Source organism: Armigeres subalbatus, chromosome 2 (assembly GCF_024139115.2).
Source record: "Armigeres subalbatus isolate Guangzhou_Male chromosome 2, GZ_Asu_2, whole genome shotgun sequence".
Lineage (NCBI taxonomy): Eukaryota > Metazoa > Arthropoda > Insecta > Diptera > Culicidae > Armigeres > Armigeres subalbatus.
Window position 1 is genome coordinate 114875944 of NC_085140.1, and position 24542 is coordinate 114900485.

The 24542-nt window shown below is 38.6% G+C and overlaps 2 protein-coding genes across 11 annotated transcripts in view; both read left to right on the forward strand.

Annotated features, from left to right (window-relative positions):
• Positions 1-24542, forward strand: part of LOC134210699 (neurocalcin homolog) — a 493920-nt gene that overhangs the window by 307202 nt on the left and 162176 nt on the right. The gene's annotated exons all lie outside the window — the stretch shown is intronic.
• Positions 1-24542, forward strand: part of LOC134210698 (neuronal calcium sensor 2) — a 413535-nt gene that overhangs the window by 294295 nt on the left and 94698 nt on the right. For all 7 annotated transcript variants that reach the window (XM_062686920.1, XM_062686915.1, XM_062686918.1 and 4 more), the window contains one exon: positions 16338-16481. In XM_062686920.1, coding sequence (XP_062542904.1) covers positions 16338-16481 — 144 coding nt within the window. The remainder of the gene's footprint in view (positions 1-16337; positions 16482-24542) is intronic.

Here is a 24542-nt window from a genome sequence, read left to right on the forward strand (position 1 = left end):
GACGTCGATATTTCATCCGCACTCCTTACACTTGATTTCGATCCGTCCAACGTTATACGATTCAGCCGTATCAGTTACGCCGGAAAACCATGTTCCAGCATAATTTGCCATAATTCATTCCGTTTCACTGAATCGTACGGTGCCTTTTTTTTTGTATCTTTATTAAGGAGACTTTCAGCCCGAGGGTGGCTCGTCTCCGCTTACGGTGCCTTGAAATCAATAAACAGATGATGTGTCTGCAAGTTGTACTCCCGGAATTTATCAAGGATTTGTCTCAGGGTAAACATTTGATCCGTCGTTGATCGGCCCTCACGAAAACCTGCTTGCTATTCGCCGACGAAGGACTCTTCAAGCGGTCTCAATCTGTTGATCAGAATACGGGACCTAATTTTGTACGCCGAATTAAGGAGGGTTATTCCTCGGTAATTGGCGCACTCTAGTCTGTGCCCTTTCTTAAATAGAAGGCAAATGAGGCCGTCCAACCAGCTAGCATGCATTTCCTCGTCTTCCCAAATTTTCGACATAATATGGTGCTGAACTTTATAAAGCTGCTCACTGCCATGTTTAAGAAGTTCAGTTCAGTTCAATAATTTACAATGTTCCGAAAACTCAGAAGTGAATATGTCCATTATGTGGGAATTTTTTATTTGAATAATGTATTGGAGGTAACCACTTTCCCAACGATGGGACTCAAACCCAAGACCAACAGTACTCAGATTCTTCGGAGAGCGGATCCAGCATCGACATATGCGATGTTCTCTCGCGTAATTGGGTGGTTTGCTGTAAATAATCGTGCGGCCGTCGTCAGCAACATAATCAAGATTCCGAAATTCACCCAACAATGATGGCCGTCGGCGGTGGTTGCTGGAGAAATATCGTCGGCGGTGGGAGCAGTATTAAGGCTCCCTCAGACCTAAGCGATTTCATCGGCGATATCTAGTCGCCGCGATTTCATCATTGGGTCGCTGCCAGCAATATTTCATTTACGCTTCCATCGCATGGCGTGCGTTTGGGGGAACCTTTAAAGCGACATTTTGTTGCATACTGATAGTGATTGTAAAGGCGCACTTAATCGGTCCTTGTTCATGACCATCATTTTATGAAGAAGAAGAAGGTTTTGTTTGCCGTATTGGAAATTGTCGCACAAGTGAGTTTTCTCGCAAAATTCTTACTTTCGTTGCTGCAGACAATTATTCACAAAGATGGCTTCTGTAGCAAATAAGCGGAAAATCATTGAGTGACTGTCGTCAGTGACAGCAGAATGGTGCAAGTACCATTTTCTCTCTCACTTTTCACTCGCTGCTTCAAGCTTTTTGAACAAATTCTATTGACGGCTGCCGATGCTGATGACGACCACACGATGATGTCCAGCAAAACCGGAAACGCACACGGAATCAATTTTCTGAATTGACTTGAGACGATGTCTTCGCCGGTAGCGGTCCAAGAAACATATGTGATGGCCGTCGGCGGTGATTACTATTACGATCTGTTTGTAACGTAAATATTTTACACTTCACATAATTTTTGGCTGAAATTTGCAATTTCGTCATGTATTTAATCTAATATTTACATGATATTACGATTCTCATTGCACTGAGGAGAGGTTTTACGTAGTTTACGTCGAGCGGTCATGTCTTGTACACAACCCTCTATTTTTTCTGAATTCAATTATTGTTCTCTCTTGTTTTCTTTCCGGTTTCTTTGGATGTTTTCAGTGGCTTTTTTAGTATAATTGGCCGGTTCTTACTTCTGGAATTTCTTCCGAAAGAATTCTTTAAAAAACACCCAAATTTGACAAAATGTAATAGAGTTTGTGCAAACTCTCACAAAAAAATTTCCATTGAGCTTGCTCACAGCACTAGTACCAAACTATACAGTTTTTTATGTTTCGGAAACTCAAAACATTTGAGCCAGATATTCGCGGTTGACCTTATTATATTATATTGTTATTTAAGCATATGTTCAAAATCGCGATCTATTTTGCCAGTCCAATGTGAGAAGGATTATTTTGATGTTCAAATGTAAAATACGTTTTTTATATTTTGCGATAACGAACGTATTCTAGAAAATAAAATCATGGAAAAATTCATATACCGCCGTCGGGGGTGACAATGGGTCAAATGAGGGTGAGAATGGGTCACTGTTTCAACTACTTAGAATGCTTGTAGAATAGTTTGCATGTATCTGAGGGCAAGAAGACTAAAATATAAGACACCTTTTTGAACGATTTTGCTCTACGACCTCCAGACTGCCGGTGAGATCGATGACCCATTGTCACCCCCAGACCCATTGTCACCCCCGATGGCGGTAAATAAGATTTTCCGTAGACCATGTAGTTCGCACGGACTGCGCATCTCTTAACAAAAAAGGAAATTTTAAATAACATATCCAACAGCTGTGTGACGACAAAACGCCAAAACTACCTACATTCAACTTTTTGTGACGAAAGTTCAAGTGTGGTGGTGCCATGGGTTAGTGTCGCTGCTGATGATGACAACAAAGGCCCTAAACGTACATAACCACGAAACATCTCCCACCCCGTGGCCGTCTCAATGGCTCCTGTACTAGAATTCAAAGAACATGCGGCGGATGGATGGCGTAGTCATCACTGCATTGCGTTCCTTGTTTAGGTTCGGGCTCTGGTTTGCTCCAAATCCCACTTGCCTGTTGGGTCAGGTTCGGTTCGGTTCCTCTTCCTTCGGTGCCGTATTCTAAGGATGAACAAACGAATGTGACACGATGATGATGCATGCAAAGCACATAGCACAGCAGAGCACAACATTCATTCAAGGAGCCTCTTGAAGAAGGGGAAATAGCAGCAACCTGCCATGGCACGCCTGCCGTTGCGCTCCCATCATGGTGGCGTGGTGAGCGGAGCTTCGGAAGTTTGAACTTTAATGCTCCTATTGTCAAGCCTCGAAAACAAACACTGACGACGACGACGACAACAAACAGCCATTGAACCACATATGCGCTACACGTTGTATTGTGACTCGTTGAAGATAGCAATGGCTACAAGCTCCGAAAGGGATGCTGCTGCTTCTTCCTGGAGAGGATTGTTTTCCACACTGAATTATGTACGATGTGATTTGGCAGATCCTCTTAGCTGGAGAATGAACTGATTTCGCACTCGCGTTCAATGCCAAAATTGGGAAATCGAGAGGTGTTGTGTGAACTTCAGAATTGAATTATGTTGTCTCACTTTGACGTTAGACATACGGATATATTCGACATGTGGGTGATAACCTTGTTTTATAAGCCAACTGTTTTCCGATGTTCGATCTACCCGATGTTCGTACACAAAAAGTTTTTATAATGTTCAAATAAAGCAATCAAGTTTAGTTGAAAATTCCGATTTGATAACTGAAACAGTTAATGCCAGGCTTTTAAACGATAATACATAAATTAAACCTCTTTGAAAAATGACAGACCATGCAAAATGATTTAGTAGCAAGGGTGTTATTGGGCGTTGAGTTGAGTTGAATTGGAGTTTCATGTTGAAGTATAAAATATGACCGGTTTTGGAGAATCTTTGGATTGAGGTATTCCGGAATTCATTTTGAGGCCATGAGTTGCGAACGTGTACAATTACATCTTCATCGATTAATTGTCAAATTATCCTTCTGGGACAATTTAGCCTTTCAGCATCCGTCCGGTGGCGCCTTGCATCCACCAGCATAGTAGCTGTTATCACAATTGAATTTCCAACAGATGGACCTACATCAATAGTCGATGATCGTAGTTTGCTTGCCGTAGTGCGAAACAGCAGGGAACTCGTGTTTTAGCATATAATTGAGTTGTTTTGCCTGCGCCAACGCACCGCACCGGACGTCGCATCGGAGGCTTTTCTGTTTGCTCTTCGAAATGGAAGGTAAATATACCTTTTCCAGCTTGGGGAAATCTTGATGCTGGACCACGTCTCAAGCAAGCACTGACTGGAAGGTGCGAAGTTTGCATTCGCCTTTTCAAACAGCTTCCTCACCGGGGCAAGACGACACGCAGCAGGAAGAAATGGAGAAAGCTGTTTGTCTTGCTAATATGAAAACAATTTTCTCCCTGTTGGGACAGAATTGTTTGGCTTTGATTAACAGCCAATAAACACAAATCGATGCAACAATTTGCCTCCTCCGTCGCGTTGCGTTGGTAGTGTTGAACGGTGCGTAATTGGATTCTACTGCGCTTGAATTGATGGATGTGGCCGCAAGGAGAATTTATGCAAATTCAAAATTATAATTCATTCTATGCTTGTGTTTGGTTTTTGCTGAACACAAAAAAAACTTCGCTCTCATGCGCACAGAAACCTACCGTATGTCTTCGAGCGTTGATGAACAGCGCAAATTTGAGTTGTGAAAACTTTTAATTAACTCCACCGGTAAAATTTACATCGTCGATTCCGTTCTCGCCCCAAAGCTGGAGGCGAAGTTCACGGCAACGTGAAAGGCTTTTTTTTTACTGGCGAATGCTGCAACATTGAATTTGTATATGTTTTATAGACCCTATTGGCATTCAATTGGCTTAATGGTGTTCGTAGTGAATTGCAAAATGCTGTCTGGGTGGTAGGAAATTGTTTCTCGTAGGGCCTGAAAAAACAGCCGTGTTCGATACAACTTTTAATTAGCCATTAGATTTTACGAGTTCTCGTAAATGTTGTTGATGGTGGCATAAAATGGAATCGTCATGTAGCTAATTTTCCTCATTCAAAGTTTGTGAAGTGTTTAAATAGACGTATCTATAAAAAGTTGTGAATTAATGCACAGCTTACCGATTGCATAGTCTTCTTGGAACTGGCAAGCCATTCTCACTGTACACGCCATGAAGTTTCTTTACTTTCAGTACAATTACGATGCCGGCCAAGTCCTCTCAATCAATTTATTTATAAATCGGAAAAGAAAATTAGTTCAATACTCATTGTTACAGAACAATATTTAAGAAAAAGCTGATTAATCCACGAAGCGGTGTTAGTGCCTTTCTCGTGTGATATGAAAGTTAATTGGAACATAAGAAAAGTCCAAACTAGTATTGTTAGGTGGACAGAATCATTACCCGAGTAAGATAAGAATAGGAAGATAATACTTAAAAGAGAAGGATCGGAAAAAATGAGGGAAGAAAAAGAAAATAGATGAATAATATGAAAAGAAAGAAGAAAAAATGGGAAAAACGAGTGAAAACGAATAAGAAGAAAAGAAGAAAATAATGAGAATGAGAGAAAAACTTATAGAATAAAAAAAAAAGAGTAAGCAAGAAAGAAGAAAGAAATAATAAAAGAAAAAGGGGAGAATGGTAGGAAGAAAGTAAAAAAGAAAAGAAAGATAAGTAGAAAAAAATATTGAAAAATATTTAAAAAAAGAAATAGAATGGCGAGAGAAAATGAACAAAATGATAAGAATAAGAAGAGAAGAAGATCAGACAAAAGAGGAAAATGCTTGAGCTTGAGCTTGATTGACTGCTCGTAGTTGCTACTCCATTATGACCAGATCAGCTGTTCTTGCACAGGGAACCAACAGATGTTTGCTTGGGACTAGCACACATCTTCAATGTACAAGTACTGGTGATCTCATTTGTTAGGTCATACTGGCGCCTGCCACGTCAGAAGTCAATGTAGGGAAGGGGGAGGAAATGATGATGCAATCACTCGCCCACTGCAAGCCGAATATACCTCTGCACTTGCCACGAGTTCATGCGGAATTTGTTGGAATTTCTGGAATTTCTGGGTTAGGTTCGAGAGGCAGATGTCCGTCTTGGTTAACGAGCTGCCAATGTGATAGATAGGAGAAGGTAACTGATGGAATTTCTAATTGGATGTAGGAAACGAGCTCTATAAGTTCATTTCCAATTCTAGCAGATTACTGTTAGAATACTCAAATTGAAGGTATAGGAATAGTAATGGAAACGGTATGGAAGTCCATTTCCAGTTCTAGCGATTGCTAGAACATGAGAAATAAAGAGAAAGATACAAAGTAGGAGAATGGAACAGACCTGGGATTGAACCCACGACCTCCTGCGTATGAGGCAGAAGCAGTAGCCATATGACTACCCAGCCCGCTTCAGAAGATTAGACAGAAGAGGAAAAATGAGAAAAAAAACAAAGAAGATCAGAAAAAAGAGATGATTAGAAAGAAGAGAAATGTTAGAAAATAATTAAGCAAATTTGAAAAGTCTAGAAGATGATAAGAAAAACGGGAGGAAGATTTGCAAAAAATATAAAGAAAATTATTAAAATGGGAAGAAGATTAATAAAAGAAGAGAAAATTAGAAAAAGAAGAAAATAAAGTTAAAAAGACGAGTAGAAGAATAGCAAAAAGAGAATTTGAAAAAGATAAGAAGGAGATTATGAAACAAAGAGTAACAGATAAGAAAAATAAAAGAAAATCAGAAAACAAAGAAGTAGATTAGAAGAAAAGGAGAAGAAAATTTGAAAAATAGCAGAGGATTAGGAAAGGAAGAGAAGAAGTTTTGAAACAGGAGGAAGAAGATAAGTATAATAAGTAGATTATAAAAAAGGAGAATATTAGGAAAGAAATAAAAAAATATGATTAGAAAAGTAAAAGGAGAAGTAAAAGAGGAGAAAATATGAAAAACAAGAGTTGACTAGAAAAAAGGGTAAATAAGAAAAAGCATAGAAGAAAAGGAAGGTAAGAAAAATAAGAGAATAGGTGAGTAGAGGAACGTAGGTAAACATAGGGACGAAGAGGAGTAGAAAAAGATGAGGAGTAGAAGAAGAAGAGTAGAGAAAATGAGTAGAAGAAGATGATGAAGGTTGATAGAAAAAGATGATGTGGTGAGAAAATGAAATGCTGAGAAAATGAGAAAATGAGAAGATGAGAAAAAGTTTAGAAAAAAGAAGGTAAATTTTTGAAAAGAAGAGATGACGATGGAAAAAGAAGCGGCTTAGAACTGGAAGAGGAGAAAATAAAAAAAAACGACGGGAAAAAAATAGATCAGAAAAAAGGATAATTAGAAAAAGAAGAGAAAAGATTAGAAAAAAGGAGAAAATTAGAAAAAGGTGAGAAGAAAATTTGAAAACAGACAAAATGGAGAAGAAAAATATAGTAGAATAGAAGAAGGTTAGAAAAGGATTAGAAGAAACTTAGCAGAAGAGGAGAAAATTAGAAACAGAAAATATTAAAAAAAGAAGAAAATATAAAAATGGAGAAGCTATGAAAAAATAGGAAAGAAGAAGTCACAGAGAAGAAGATTGGAATAAAGGGGAAGAAGTTTAAAAAAAGGAAAGAAGATGAAAGAAAGTAGAGAAGAAGATAAGAAAAAGACAGGAAATAAAAATTATTTGAAAACGATAAGAAGTCGAAAAAGATGAAAAGGTGAAGATTAATAGCAGGTGAGTTGAAGATGATGAGTAGAAGAAGATAAGTAGAGAATGACGAGTAGAAGAAGATGAGTAGAAAAGGATGAGTGAAAAAGGAGAAGATGACAAAAAGAGAAGATAAGAAATTAGAAGATGAAGAAATGAGAAGATAACAAGATGAGAAGATGAGAAAATTAGAAACTTAGAAAGTTATAACTTTAGAAATTGGGGAAATGAGATGAGTAGAACGTGAGAAGGTGTGAAGATGAGAAGATTAGAATGAAAAAGAAAAAGTACGAAGAAAATTACAATAAGAAGAGTGGGCGATTAGAAAAAGAAACGAAAAAGTTTAGAAAGAGGATTAGAAGAGAGGAATAGCTTAGCTTAGACTGACTGTACATATCAATGGTTGCTACTCCGTGATTGATCAGCGCTGGTGCGAATTGCATTTCGATCCAAGTGAATAGTGGTTGGGATTTATCATCTATTCTCGAAGTGCACGTTCCAGCAGCTCTCGAATTTTGATCAATAACGGCGCCGGCCAAGTTCTTACAGTCAGTTGAGAAAGAAAGGGAAGGTTAGTGTGTGGCTATTGTTGCTACTAGAGACCGAGAATACCTCTGCATCTCCACAATTACCACGGGAAGGAATTTGTGTTAGTTGGGTGGGGTAATCAGAAACATAGATCAGGATTGGGATATTTTCATATAGGGGTAATGAAGGCTTTGGCAGGTTTTGTTCTATTATTGGCAGGGGGGTTTTTTATGACTGATTATGCTCAAGTTTGGCCCAAACATTCTTTGCATATCAAAGAATATTGTGGCCAAATTTCATAAAATTCGGTCGACAAAAACCCCCCTGCCAATAATAGAACAAAACCTGCCAAAGCCGTCTGTTCCCCTACAACAATATTAGCATTTTCTTATCAGATCTTATAGAATACGTATTGAATTGGTTATCCATGGTGAGAATAAACAATCAATCACTCAAAGTGAGCGATTGTTCATTTAAATGTAGATTAAAACGTCAACGCCATCGTTATTCTTTGAATGAAAGGATATGCAATGTAACAATGAAACTATTTTTGAAATTTGAAACTAAGCAAAAAAATCAACAAAACTAACGCAAGCAACTCCATCCAGAATCGGATTATTAATTCTGTTACAACTGTTTCTGTGAGCACTCGAAATTAGAAGATGCAGGACACATAAGCCATCAAATAACCGTTTCAAATTTATCGAAAAAATCAGCTTAGAGCCTTACATGTAATGCTTCTGCTAATTCCAACTCGAAGGTTGGACAAATACTCATTCATATCATTTTCAAATTAGATTGGAGAGGTCTTGAAAGAAGTCCACCGATTATTGTGCCCGTGCCAATTGTTTTATTTGAAGTTATGATTCTCGCGAGAGTTAGAGAAAGCATTTACACAATAAAAGACATCAAATAAAGTTAATTTTAGTTAAAAAAATGTAATTTGTTGAATTTCCTTCACAGTTTTATCGTATGGGTTAATCATTTTGATGAGACCAAAAAAATACTTCATATATCCTGTGGAGTTCAACAAAAAACGGACGAAACGACAATTGATGTGTGTTTTCAAGAAAAAATGTTTAAAGGAACAAAGCAGCTACAGGAGCATTCTCCTTGCGAATCAGAAGTTTCAACGAGAAATTAACATAAAAAGGAGAATAACAAAGACAAAAGATGGGGGTCCCGTAGCGTAGTTGGCTACACGTTCGCCTTACAAGCGAATGGTCATGGGTTCGATTCCCAGCCCCTCCACCAAATCCTCGTCAGTCGCCGGAGCCGCAGCCTATACGGTGGCGTTTGGGGTACGCGCCTTACCGTCAAGGCTGCCTGATGACGACTGACAACTTGTTCTTCTCGGAGGCATTTCTCCAACGTTACCCGGATAAATGGCAACCGAACAATGCAACGATCTGGATACGCGACATGGACAAACGGACACAATGGACTCACGATGAGATGGACCGGCAACGACAACAATAATGGTAATGGAAATCTAAAAATAGATTCTGTGTGGATTCTGTACAGCAGAATACCACAGTAGATCTCGGCACAGTAGCGGTTAAGAAACACAGAGTGCCTACCAAATAAAGAAGGGAATAAAAAAAAGACAAAAGAAATACGCAAGAAGAAAGCTAGAAATAATATCAAAATATGAAAATAATACTTAAGAAATAAATAATACTTCCGCTGGTATGGAACATCGGATGACGCCACCCACGCAAACAATCGAACATTCACTTAGGTGAAACGGGACCCTTGTTCGATCAACAGGATCGCCCTCAGAATCGAATTTTCAAACTTCAAACACCAATGACTTAAAAATCTTCGTACCTGAACCTGGATAGCCAACAAATCACACACACGCACATCCGAAGAGCTGACCGAAAGCTAAAAAATCACTTTTTCCAAGCGAACCGAACCGCGTTGCACCGTTGCACGCGTTGGTGGGCTTCGTGGCCGTGCGGTTAGCGACGTCAATAGTCTAGACGCATGTGCTGTGGAGTGTGGGTTCGATTCCCGCCCCGGTAAGGAGAAAACTTTTCGTAAAAGCGAAAAGTTCTCCACTGGTCCACTGGGTGTTGTGTGAATGTCCTGTCCGTTGTCTCATGCTAGATGTTAAGTTCGCCTTCGCGAACCTGTAGAGAAGAGGATTAGAAGAGAGGAATATATGAAAAAGAAGAGGATTACACCTTATAAAAAGATGATTAGAAAAATAAAAGTAAGTATTAGAATAGAAAATAGAATATTAGATAAAAGATGAGAGGGAAATTTGATAAAAATTAAAAAAGTTAAGAATAAGTAAGATTGGTTACTGGAAGAGAAAAAAATCAGATTAGGATTGGAAGAAGTTTAGAAAAACAGGAGACAAAAATTAGAAAAAGAAGCGAGAAGCATAAGCTGAGGAAGAAGAAATGATTTTTAGAAAAGAAGCGAAAAAGAAGATAAATAGATTAGAAAACAAGGAGAAGAAGATTAGGAAAAGATGAAAGGAAAATTATAGAAGGCGAAAAGAATATTAAAAGAAAGAAGAGGTGATTGTGAAAAGAAAAAAATAAGATCAGAAATAGAAAAGAAGTAGATGAGTAGAAAAAGAAAAGAAGAATGCAAAATGAAAAAGGTTAGAAGTCGAAGGGAAGTGGAAGAGATGAGTAGAAGAAAATAAATAGAAGATAAGCAGAAGAAGATTAGTAGAGAAAGATGCGTAGAAGCAGAGAAGTAGAAGAAGATGAGTAGAAGAAAATGAGTATATGTGGGTGAGTTGGAAAGATAAGAAAATGAAAAGACGGGAAGATGAGAGGATGAGAAGAAGAGAAGGTCAGAAAATTGGAAAATGAGAAAATGAGAAGGAAAGAAGATGAGCATATGAGAAAATGAGAAGGTGAAAGGATGAGAAGACAAGAAGATGAGAAGATAAAAAGATGAGAATATAAAGAGATGAGAAGATGAGCAGATGATAAGAAGAGTAGAAAAGCAGACGGGAATACCAGGAGAAGAGAAGAAGAAGAGATGAAGAGAAAAAAAGAAAAAAAAGTAGAGTAGACAACAGAAGAAGAAATGTAAAGAAGAAGATAAATCAAACAAAGAGAAGTCTTGAAGAGGATGAGAATGGTTGAAGTGGAGAAGAGAAGAAGAGATGAAGAGGTGAAAATGAGTAGAGGTGAACGTTGTAACTCAATTAAAATTGAGTTCACGAATTCAAATTTCATCCTTTTGATTAAAAAATATTCATGTTTATTCACAAACTGATAATACGTTTGAATCAATCATATTTATTTTTGAAATAAAATTAAATACATGTTTGTTTTATGCGTGCACTAGTGGATTGCTCCTCGCTCGCTCTTGCAAAGATTAATCAAAAACTTCAGTTCGGATCAGGTCTAATTGGAAGCCAGCAAAGAAATGGAAGCAAGTTTTTTTTGCTTCCTAATTGCTAATGAGGATGATTCTCAGGTATAAAAAGATAAGTAAATGAAGTATGAACGTTAGCAATTATGAAATGTTACCAGAATATAAATATTGCAAGAATTGATAGGAAAATGTTTGGTCGGGGTTCTGCTAAAACACACCAAGCGCCAACAAAAAATCACCTATTTTTCTGCCCAAGCTTTCGTTTAGTGGATTTAGTTGATTGCAAATCGTATCGAACATCCCCCTACCTTCTTAACTGAGGACATCATTCATCAAATATACGTATGCACTGATATGAAATGATTCTCGTTTTCCTTGTGCGAACAAAATTTTACAATTCAGTTAATAAGCCGCTTGGTGTGGTTTGGCTGAACCTCGACCATTTTATCGGTCGAACCAGAACAATAATGTCTATGTTTGTTCCAATAATCCTGGTGGTCGAAGCCACTAAAAATGCATATTTAATTCAAGCAGATAATAGGAAAAGTGAATATGAAACTTTAAAATACTTTTGTTATTAAAGGGTGATACGGTCAAAATTTGGTCAAGGGAAAACGCGTGTAAATCGTTAATTTGAAAAATCAGATTAAATTTCTTTTCAAGTTCAATTAGTATAAAATTCTGGGAAAATAATCAGTTAGGCTTCCGCTTTTCCAAATCCGAATTGCCAAAAAAAAACTGCTTAGGACGAGCAGCAGTTCAAGGCAAACTGGCTTTCTGCGGCGAAGAAGGTGGACAAGGTGGCTGTACAAAATCTGATGGCAGGGGTCAAGCGTCAGGCCCCCTGACATCAGATTTTGTACAGCCACCTTGTCCACCTTCTTCGCCGCAGTAAGCCAGTTTGCCTTGAACTGCTGCTCGTCCTAAGCAGTTTTTTTGGTCTTCTTTAGGTTCCGCTTGACAATACCCCAGCACTTCTCAATTGGGCGGAGCTCTGGCGTGTTGGGAGGGTTCTTGTCCTTGGGAACCACCTGCACGTTGTTGGCGGCGTACCACTCCATGGCCTTTTTACCGTAATGGCAAGATGCGAAATCCGGCCAAAACAGTACGGAATAACCGTGTTTCTTCAGGAAAGGCAGCAGACGTTTATTCAAACACTCTTTCACGTAAATTTCTTGGTTGACAGTCCCGGATGCTATGAAAATGCTGATTTTCAAGCCACACGTACAGATGGCTTGCCAAACCAGATATTTCTTTGCAAACTTTGACAGTTTCATGTGCTTGAAAATATCTGCTACCTTTCCCCTTCCTTTTGCCGTATAAAACTCCTGTCCCGGAAGCTGCTTGTAGCTGCTTGTAGCGTGCGAGTAGCTCGGATTTTCGCGATGCGCGAGCAAAATTTTGATACGCTGCTCTTCTTGCTTGGACGGCATTTTGACAACTGAAGAGTGAATTCCAAAATCAAAATAGGAGCAACATTCTACACACACACACCTTCAAAATGAGGGGTTTTCAGGTTTTTTAAATGCAAAATTGAAAGAAATACGTCAAGTTGATATTGACCAAATTTTGACCGTATCACTCTTTATGAGAATGCTATTCCTTCGGAACGTTAAGTGTTTTTGTACCTCAACCTGTAGGAGGGAAAAGCTTAATCGATCACAAGTGATATGGTTCAAACTTGATTTATATTTTTATTTCAACTTTATTTGTCAGTAGTATTTTAAACAGTATTGCAATTTCAAGATGTTCCAATAGATTCCACTTCTTGCGCTTCTTGAATTGCAAGGAAAGTTAAATTTCATGGCATATTTGCATCGCTTTCTCTTTCAGGTTCATTGCAATAGCGTTAGCGTTTGCGTTGTTATTGCTTTCTCTTTCAGGTTCATTGCAATATAGTAAAAACATTCTGAAGTGAAATAAGCTGTGCTCCTTGAGAAGGTAATCAGTGCAATGACTTAAGACAGTCACTGTTTTGATATTAGAGAAATGAAGACATGGAGGTCTTGAGGCTTGTCAGACTGAAACATAATATTATTGCGCAGTAACATGTCGAGCTCATTTAGCTATGCTGAAGGGGAGCACCAGTCAGAGAGTACATAAAGGCACTATATTAGAATTCTTCCATAAGACAGCAGTGTCCTCGATCTTGGTTCTGGCTGGATCACTTGGCAGTTTCGCGCATGTTGTGAAAGACAAGAGTGTCCAACAATGCAATTCCCCGAACGTTGAAAGAATACCTCTGTCCAGTAGGTATAAAGCAATGATTTTTTGTTAAGAAAATTATTTAGAGCTTTTTAGTGGAATGTCTTCACTTGTCATAAGACGAGTTTGTACAATCCCATTTTATTCCACCACTTAATTGTATCTTGACAGATACGTATTTCGACCTCAACAGTAAGGCCGTCTTCAGTGTCTCGTACTTGACTCGATTGTACAAACTCGTCTTATGACAAATGATTTTTTAATGTTTTCGTTTAGTCTATGCAATTTTAAAGAATCTGGCATGCAATGCCTTTTTTTGATTCTCATTTTTTGCACAGTTCTTGGTTGTTCACATTTTCCAGTTTCCAACAATGTTCGGGTTGGAAAAAAAAACAGACACGTCTATCTTTGCTCCCGCTCTTCATATAATCTACTTCACTTCAGTAATGATGTTTCAACCAGTCATGTTGAATCTAACATAATTACATTATCATTCATGGAAGAACAACAAGCAGAAAGCCGACAACAATTACCAAGAACAATCGAAAGGCAAGCACCCAGATCCAACACGTAAGTGCATCAGTCTTCAGTTGCACGATTCTGCAATTCAGCAACAATGGTGTATCCAGCACGAACCTGCACAAGACAACACCCCCGCTCTGTGCCACTACGCCCGAACCCTGGAGGAACTTTTGTGGTCTAGTAATACTGGATGGAAAACAGAAACGTATCCGGAAAAGCAATGATACGAAAGAGACTGGCACGTAAACGCCACCACAGCGCATCGCTTTCACGCCAACGAAAAGGAAATGAATGCTTAAGGAAAAACTTTGTTGTTGCTACGTGATCCTGCTGATGTTGAAGACGTAGCAATCGGCACCAGCCCGGTTGTTGGCGGAAAGCGAACGAGGAAATGCATTTACATCCCAGGCACAGCTGCGCCAGTGCTGCTGCTGGCTAGGTGCTAGGCCGGCATTTCACCTTTCGTTCTGGTGACTGGTGGACAAGTAACAGTTACTATAGCCGAGCACCTTGTTGAGAGGTGTGAAAACTGTAGCATGAATTTACTTATTTATGCGATGAAATTATTTTATTCCAGCTGAAACTGTTTTGGCGGAGCAATGCTTCAACATGCCATGCAATCGGAAAATTTCTACACAAACCACCCGGATGCTTATCCAGTTCATGTCGGAATTGGTCGACGATGAATTTTGGAATAGTTGTATGATTAGGAATAGTAACTATGATTAGATATTCTGACATGTAGGCATACTATTTTAGAGAATATAGTGGTAGGGGCTAATAGGACGTTGTAAACTATTCAAAGTTATCTTGGGTCGAAATATTCAATGGCCTTTATTTATGTTTTTCGCTGTTTACGTAGATGTGATGTAAAGGTTCACGTGGCTCTTGTGTTAATTCCCATCATTTTAAAAAAACTAAACCTTCCCTACCATTAACAAAAACACAAACTGCTGACGATATTAGAAATTTCTACGAATTCCTGGGGCGACTAATTAAACTAACCGGTCAACAATGACCGAATGTTATGCTATAGATGAGCAGATCTTGCCTCACATCCGAAATTGCTCAAAAAACAAGCTAAGAAGAGAATAAACAGTACCGAAAGCAACAACGGAGGGACACATTGTTTGACCACGTGTCCCTCCCAAGGTGTGTCACGTTTACCTCCATAATAGATGAAAAACACAGGGTTTCGATGGTTTGTTGTTTTGTGCAAAATTCGGCACTAATTTGAAGGGAGGCTGTTCGTTGCGGAAATGGGGCTCCCAGTGGTTGGGAAAATTACGTTGATGATCGATTTTACGCACGGCATAGATCCAATATAGCTTAACATGTGTATAACAATATATGGCACATTGTATTTAGACAAGTCTGCGTCAAGCTAGAATTTTGTAGATTGAACTGGGGTTTGAAAAACGAAGGTAAATATCTTCTTTGATAACTGCATCAACCATCCAAGTCAATAACATCTAAATATCTCTATTCAAGCATGCTATAAACTATCTTTTCAATCTCGTACTTCATTATGCACATACCATTTGAACCAACTTCGTTACCCTGTTTGATGAACATCTTTCCTGAGCACGATCCGCTCACCACCGTAGCAATTGAAGTTTCCGCCAAACTCACATTTCACTACTGTATTGATTTTATTCTAATTTTATTGCGGCCACAACGTTCGGTCGTTCGTTCGTTCGTTCTGGTCCCATGAGGAGACTCCCGAACCTTGGTAGCGAAAGGATAGGTACCTGGCTCTGCCATCAATCGAGACTGAAACGACGACGACCACCATCCATCCATCCATCCTTCCGTCGTCGTTCATGTGATCAACATCATGTTTTCACGGTGCGTCGTCGTTTTGTGGCAAGACAGCCACTAGTTGAGGCCAAGGTACCGGGACCGAGATAGCTGGGTGGAGAGTTTTTCCATGTATCCACCCGAGCGTCTAAGTAGTTAGAGCGTCGTTGGTGTCGTCATTGCGGCTGGTGTTTTACCGCCGCATTTCCGTGCACGGTTCCAGTGTGACAGACACGTGTGTGGTTCCAGCCAGCAGCGGCGATGTGCCATCATCGTCAACAACTTTCGTCTTGCTCGTTGTGGTTGTTAGGAAGAGGGCGAGGTTCACACACATATGCCGGTATCTAGACGGTAGCCATATCGATGAAGCATTCAATTAAGAATATGGATTGCAGAATGGGGTCTAATCTGTGGAAAGATTTATGGGTTATGTTTGCGAATGTTTTGCTGGATTTTATGATTATGTGGTTTATGATTTTATGATTGTGGGACGCTGAGTTCAAGAAAAAAGATGCTCCTGTATTCAATATTTAGTTTGGACAGATTCGTGCAAATCCTGTTTAATTTGAAAATAATAGGTACTGATTTGTTTTTCATTTCGTTTTCTTCTCTCTCTCTCTTACAGCAAGATTGTCCAAACGGCAAACTAACGCCGGCCAAGTTTGTAGATATGTACAAAATGTTCTTCCCGTCGGGCAATGCCGAAGAATTCTGTGACCACGTTTTCCGGACGTTCGACATGGACAAAAACGGCTATATTGATTTTAAGGTAAGTTCCATTTTCGTTCATCATTGAGAAAAATAGAACTAAGACAACTCCAACACAAATGCGAAGGGTATGACTTTAATCCAAATTATAGAAGAAGAGTGTTTGGGTGGTGCAGACGGCAGGACAAAAGGTTTCTTTGTTGTCACATTCCTATCGATCCTATGTAGCCGTCGTAGGGGCGTTCAAATCCCACAAACTTTTATTAGGGCAATGTCTTTTTTGGGCATTTGGACATCTACTGAAATCCTGTGAAAATAGCAACACGTTGGTACAGTACTTATTGCTACCGTTCAAAAACCAGTCACAAAGCGGCGGTTATACAAAAATGGAATTTCGGAGTGGAAGTTTTGGCCGGCATGTTGCAAAGTTTTCGTGGGGGCGGAAATTGCGAAATAATTGATTCATGTACGAAGGCGAATTCGCTGGAATTCATGGAAAACGTTTAAGTCCGGTCGGTAGGCGAACAAAGCAAGTGGAGCCTTAATCAGTGTGGATGTCCAATCTTCAATGTAATGGATTACTGTTGGCTTTTGTCAGGAAAATATATAAAAGGAGTTAAGTTTTGTCAGTGGTACAGTCATAATCAATACGTTCAAATTGGAAACATAATAAAATCCATCCATTATACAAGCCAAACAAAAACCTACACGAAAAGTCAAATAAGTTTATATTTAATTACTTGTAAACATCATATTAAAAAAAAACACTTTAATAAAGTTAAAAAAAATTAAACAAACCTCGATTTTTCTCCCAATGAGTACTATAATTAATTATGTGCAAGGGTTTGGGTCATTTGGAATAAAGTCATTTGGCATAAGGTCATTTGGCATAACGGATAAGATATTTAAAAAATAAATTTTTGCCAAAAAAATCATTTTGGTATTACCGCAATAATTTTTTACCCTATGAATCAATATGGTCGAAACTCAGGTGTGGTAAAAGTTATATCTGAGCTCTGGTCAAATTTTCAGAAAAATTGGCTCACACGCAATCGAGATCTAGATCTCCAAAGTTGACCATTTTGTATGAAAAACGGCGAGTGGGTTTTTTATTATGCCGGTCACTGTAGATTGATCGAGGATATGTTCTGAAAGATGGTTCACTTAATCGACTTTTCGGTATTATTGCGGGATTTGGTTTGGCATGTAGTCATTAAATTAGAGGGAAACAGAGATTTTCTATTTTCCGACGTTTCGGCGCAATGTATTTTGCCTTCTTCTAGGGATACATTGCACCGTCAGAAAATAGAAAATCTCTATTTCCCTCTAATTTAAAGTTCTGACTGATGGTAGACATTTTTCGAAAGGACGAACAAACGAAATGACAGAACTACTTTCGAGAAAGGGATTACATCCACCATGGACATATTCCAGGCAAACGCCTACATCCAAAAGAAGAATCTTAATTCCCGTTGATTGATGCCGGACAAACACCTATTAAAGAAGGGATCATATCCACCATTGCCTTAATCCGGGCAAGCGCCTACTTTTAAAGAAAGGATTATATCCACCATCGCCTTATGCCAAGCAAACACCTTCATTTGAAGAAGAAATCACATTCACTACTTTTAAAGAAGGGATCACTTCCACCATTGCCTTGATCCGAGCAAGCGCCTACTTCTGAAGAAGGAATCACATCTACTTCCACCTTATGTCAGGCAAACGTCTTCTTTTAAAGAAGATATCATATTCCCCATTGCCGTAATCCAAGCAAGCGCTTATTTTTAAAGAAGGGATCACATCCACCATACTTTTGAAGGAAGGACCACATCTATCATTGCCTTAATCCGAGCGTAGGCGAGAACCTACTTTAAAAAAGGAATCATTTCCACCATCGCCTTATGCCGGGCAAACACCTTCTTTTGAAGAAAAGCAAGCGAAAAAGCATTACCGAAAAAGAAGCCCCGCACGACGGTAACTCAGTTTTTCAGCAACCAGCAAGTGCGAATGAAGTTAGAATTTTAATAAGTGAACTCGATGGTAAGAAAAGTAAAGGACACGATAATTTTCCCGCATATCTGATGAAATCTAACATCGATCCTTTCTCAGATATTTTGGCTAAAGTAGAACAATAACGACAGACTCATATCCAGAAGGTCTATAAATTGCCAAAATTATGCCAGTTTTTAAGTCAGGTGACCTGTTTATACAGGAGTCCCTCAATTCAGTTGTTGTTTCTTATATTTGTTAACGATCTAGGTAATTTAATGCTTCGTGGATTTCCAAGGCCCTTTGCTCACGATACAGTTTTGTTTTACCCAAACCCATGAGCACTTTCCATTGTAAGAGATATTGAATCTGACTTAACGGTACTTTCAAAATATTTCAATGGAACAATATTTCTTTGAATGTGAAAAAAAATTAAAGTATTTGATTTTCCACAATAAAAAAAACTCCGATCCATGTATCAGTAGTCTGCACATTCTAATTGTTTCGTCCTTCAAATACTTAGGTTTGTACTTAGATTCCTGTTTAACATGTGACACTCACATAAAACCTGTTTCTAATAAAATTTCCTCACTGTGTGGTTTCATGAATAGAGTTCGCTCTTTCGTGCCTAATGGAGCACTACTTAAATTTCACCATGCTTGTATTTATTCCATACTCCAATATTTAGTCATTGTTTGGGGCCATGCCATGCGGGATTCTTAAACATTTGTATTTGAGCATAATATCTTACTTAACCGAAAATGCCACCATAACATCATTTTTCCAACTAGAGTTATTTATCAAAACACTAGACATGCAAATGACTTGCTGAGAAGCAGAGCGTATACGAACTTAGGCCAAGGTGGAATATCTTTCTGTGATCCAAATAAGTACAATAATATTCCTTATAACTTAAAATAAAATCGATCTTTTCAAAAGCAGGCTGAAAGATTTTTTTAGCACCATTTGGTCTAGTAATTTATTTTATGAACACAAAAAAAAAGTGCCATATGTCCGTTCTGCCAGCCAAATGACACATACTTAACAGTTATGCCAAATGTTCGTTTTGCCAAATGGCGTTATGCCAAATGACCCGCTCCCTTTATGCAAGCCATTTGAGTTGCACAATGGTCATTAAAGCACCCATTTCATAGGCATGGAAAAGTAGGCCGTTTTATCACTCAAGCGCGATCTGTAAAACCAGGTATTACGATCCGGAATAGCAAAACGAATTTTAAATTGGTTTGCTAATTTATGCATTTTATTTTTCGAGGTGATGTCTGTATGTGCGTTAGAATGTTAAACTCGACGGGGAATTCATTCCTGTCCTAGTTGGACAATAGCAAACATTATAGCTAAATTACAGGTTTTTATGCAAAGAGGGTTAACAAAAAGTCTCGCCTATACTTTTGGCATCCTTGATCGATTTTCTCGCCACCAGTTGCATTCCACGGGGCTGTTTACTTATCAGTTATATTTTTTTGCAATTCCTGATCATAATACCTGGTTTACAGTTCTTCTTTGAGTGATAAAACGGCCTACTTTTCCATACCAACGAAAAGGGTGCTTTAATGAACATTATGCAACTCAAATTAGTTGCATAAAGTTCATTATAGCACTCATTTGGGTGCTATAATGGAAAACCAAAATCAGAACAGTAATTACATGACTACATTTTGCTGAATTAGCTTGGGTAAGTGCTCAAATAGTGTATTTTCGGCGCTTCGTAATAAATGAAATAGTTTGATGAACATGACATCAAAATTTTTCAAAAGCAAGTTCAACTTTGCTTCTTGCCTTGTCGAACTATGCAATGTGGCACGATAACATGAAATCTGATTGCTCTCTGCAGCAACATGATTTGTTGGTAAGAATGATCATGAGGATTGAACTAAACTATACAATTATGGTACAGATTTATCATATTAAAGCCCATTTTTCGTCATTGCAAAAAATAGCGTGTGCAACTCGTTGCAAAACTCGATTTTTTCAGCACTCGTAGTATTTATCCAACTCGGCAAGCCTCGTTGGATAAACGTACAACTCGTGCTGAAAAAATCATCTTTTTGCAACTAGTTGCACAAACTACTATTGAGGTTTCTCATACGCTTCTTGCCTTTTTTAAAACACGATAAACCCACCAGCAACGATAGGGTCCGCGCGTAAAATTTCGTTTAGACCAATTATTAGGAATGCTACAACCGAATTTATATAAAAACCAAATACATATTTTTTCTTTGTATTTTTTGTTTATATTTTTTCACCTTTTATTTTTCATACTTTCCCTTTGTCGTTCTTCTCTATCATCAGTTTTTTTCCACAATTTGTCATCATTTATATTTTTCCTTTTTCATTCTTCTTTCTTTCGAACTTCTAATTCCCGTATAACAAGGCTTATTTTTTACACAGTAAGAAATGACAAGTGAATAGTGAGATTCCTCACTTCTAAGCTCTTACTTTTATTTCTCATTTCTCTTTTTTCATGTCTCATACTATGAGCAGTGAGAAGAATAGATCGATTTCATTTCCAATGAATAACGGAAACCAAACCAAAGACTAACAAAAACCAAAGACTAAAAGAATATCACCAGAAAATTAGTTCACTTTCTGCCGACGACAGCCAAATCGATGAAGACGCCACCCTAGGGAAAATGTTCTACAACAACCACCCATCATCGCTCAGACCTACAGACACCAAGCGATACAGTTTTGTACTATGAAAAATTCGTCTTGGGTCAAATTTCTTTTGTTACTTTTCTAAAAAAAAACGTATTTTGAATCACTAGCAGCTTATAACCAAACTAATGTCGAATTCGTTTTTAAAAAGTTCCAACCTAGGTTGGAACAAGTTCCTACCTAACTGCTGTCAAAACGTTTTTTTTTGTTCACTCAGGTTGGAACTAGGTTTGCACTAGTTCCAACCCCAAAGCTGTCGGGTTCGCACTGTGTTGTTTCACAGTTTCGCACCAGGTTCACCAATACAACTGTCAAAACCATATGGGTGGAATAAACAAGCCGAAGGGAAATACAAACCAGAGTAAAAACGAAATTGTTTGTGCATTTAATATTTAAAGAATGCGCATCGAAATCCGTCTTACGGTAATTTTTTTTATTCCCTATGATATTTGTTTACATTTGCATTATATTTAAACTCCATTTTGGATTTTTTTGCAATAATCCCAGGAGAATGTGTTTTTAACGGAAATATTATGGGCCTTCGATAATTCATTTGCAAATTGTTAGAAAAGTCCCCCATTAATTATTCATTTGTAGTTCTTCAAAAAAATCAAAAGGATTTTCTTTATAGAATTCTTATAATTATTCCAGGCAATCCTTCTTGAAGTCTTGTATGTGTTCATCTGGAAATTCCTCCAAGAGTTCCTACGAAATTTCTTCCAAGAATTTCTTCGGAAGTTCCTCCAGAAATTCGTCCGGAAGTTCCAGTAATTCTACCGGAAGTCTTTTCAACAATTCCTTCGAAAGTTACTTCAGAAATTCCTCCGAAGTTTCTCCGGAATTTCCTCCAGAATTTCTCCGAAAGTTTCATTAGAAATTTGTTAGAAAGTTTCTTCAGAAATTACTTCAGAAGTCCCTCCAGAAATTCCTCTGGAATTTCTTCCAAGAATGGATCCCGCAGTCCCTCTAAAAAATCCTCCGTAAGTTTCTCCAGGAATTCCTCCGGAAAGTCCTCTAGGAGTCTAGGAATTCCTCCCGAAGTTCTTACAGGAATTCCTCCAGAAGTCCCTCCAGACATTTTTCCGGAAATTCCTTCGGAAGTTTCTCCAGGAATTCCTCCGGAAGTTCCTCCAGGGATTCCTCTGGAAGTTCCTCCAGGAATACCTCCGGAAGTACCTCCTGGAAAACCTGGAGAAATTTCTCCGGAAGTTCCTCCAGGAATTTCTCCGGAGTTATTTCTGGAGGGACTTACTGAAAACTGTGGGAGGGACTTCCGAAGGAATTTCTGGAAGGACTTCTGGAGGTATTCCTGGAGAAACTTTCGGAGGACATTATGGAGGAAATTCCGGAAGAATTCCTGGAGGAACTTTCGGGCGAATTCCTGGAGGAACTTCCGGGAGAATTCCAGGAGGAGCTTCCGGAGGAATTCCTGTAGGAATTATTGGAAAAATTCCTGGAGGAACTTCCGAAAAAAAAATCCTGGAGGAAGTTCAAGATGAATTTCTGGAAGAAGTTCTAGATGAATTTTTGGCGGAACTTCCGGAGGAATTCCTGGAGGAACTCCCGGAGGAGTTTTTGGAGGAACTTCCGGAAGAATTCCTGGAGGAACAGCCAGTAGAATCCCTGGAGGAAGTTCTAGAGGAATATCTGAAGGAATTTCTAAAGGAGATCTGGAGGAACTTCCGGAGGAATCTTTGGAGGAACTATCGCGAGAACTCCTGAGGAACTTCCGGAGGAATTCCTGGAGGAACTTTCAGAAGAAACTCTGGAGGAACTGGAGGAATTTCGTTTTTATTTTCATGATCTGATCTGATTCTGTGGCCTACAAACTGCCAGTGCACTGGTTAAGTCTGGAATGGTGATCATATGTTTCTAATTAAAACAAACACGATGCCACGCACACCACCGTACCCAATGACAGATGGAACTGAAAACGTTTTTTTTATTCAGGGTTCGGGTTGGCACTGACCCAGGTTTAAAAACGAATTCGACATAAGTATCTTATAATTCAATGCTTCGGGAACGCTGTCAAAATAGCTCTCGTGCGCCGGAAAGAACTTTCTTGTAGGTATCTAATGATCTAATTCCTTTATCCTCGCCCTTCGTTAATCGTTATAAGTGCACATCACACCCATAATAGATCACATAAAGGTGGGGGCAATGGGCTTACTTTATTGAACACAAGAAAGCTGCTTTCTAAGAAGAAGTAATTGTTGTGAACTTTTCAAACTGCGATAATTTGTATATTTCAGAAGTTAAACACAAATCATGTCAACAGATGGTTACGTTTATGTCTAAACATTGATAACGCAGAATGGTCTGTTTGACTGGATGAAGATTTGCCCCAACGGTCAATACCTCTTCCTGGATAAATAGTTGTAGTCCTGGAAAGAACTGTTTGCAATCAATTCTTGAACTTCATCTCACTTTTCCACCGGCGCCATAGGGAATGCTACACGTATGCCTCCACCGAGGGCGGAATTCGAACGTTGCAAATAAATATATTTGCATTTGGTTTCGCACTGCTTCTGATTCTGCTTATTTTTTTCCTTTTTTGGGCATTTTTGAGGTTGGTGTCTTCAGGGATTCTGATGTCCTCCAATGAAAGCCAGATGAGTGGCTTCAGCTGCGATGGACTTTAAGGAGAATGAACTTCAGCATCCACCAAGACTGACCGGAGTTCACTGATTTCCATCGCAAACTAAATCAAACGGCTTTTATAATGGCCACCCATCTATGATGAGGAACACAGAGTTGTAGGGACACAAACTATGATGACAAATACCGTTTCGTATAGCTACGTAGTCCAACGTCACCTTTGCGTACAATCTCATTTGAGCTTAATTGAAATTATTTGTATGTTAAACTGTTTGAATTCAGTTACTAGTAATGAAATTGTTGCTGAAAACAGCCATTTCATCACTAGTAACTGTTTTTATCGTTTTCATCGCTAGTAACTGTTTTTCCTTGGTGGCAGTCTTGCTGTCTACTACACCCTAAGGAGAACTTATTTTTAAGAGTCAGAGCTGAAAATAATGTTGCGTTTGTGATGAAGCCCATCTTCCGTCGTTTCATATCTTTAGCTCACATCTAAACATCTGCCTCATCGGCTTGCAGAGCCAATTACCAAATAAATAAAGGTTAGTGAGTATTATGTAGAAATTATGATCCACATGGATGTAAACCTGACGTTTAATAAGGAGATACTATTTGCGAGAAACGCCGATATAATCGGGGCTAATTGTGTTTGTTTATTTTTTTGTCATACGCTGGACCATTCTCAATGGCAATCAAATGAGTGAGTGGATAAAGAAAAAACTGAACTCTATGTTTCGAATGAATCATGTGATGTTTGACGAAAATCGGGCCGAAGTTGCTCCATGAAGATAAATATTTTATGCCCTTCGTGGAGCACAACACAATACAATACCATTTGAATAAATAATTAGAAAACAAA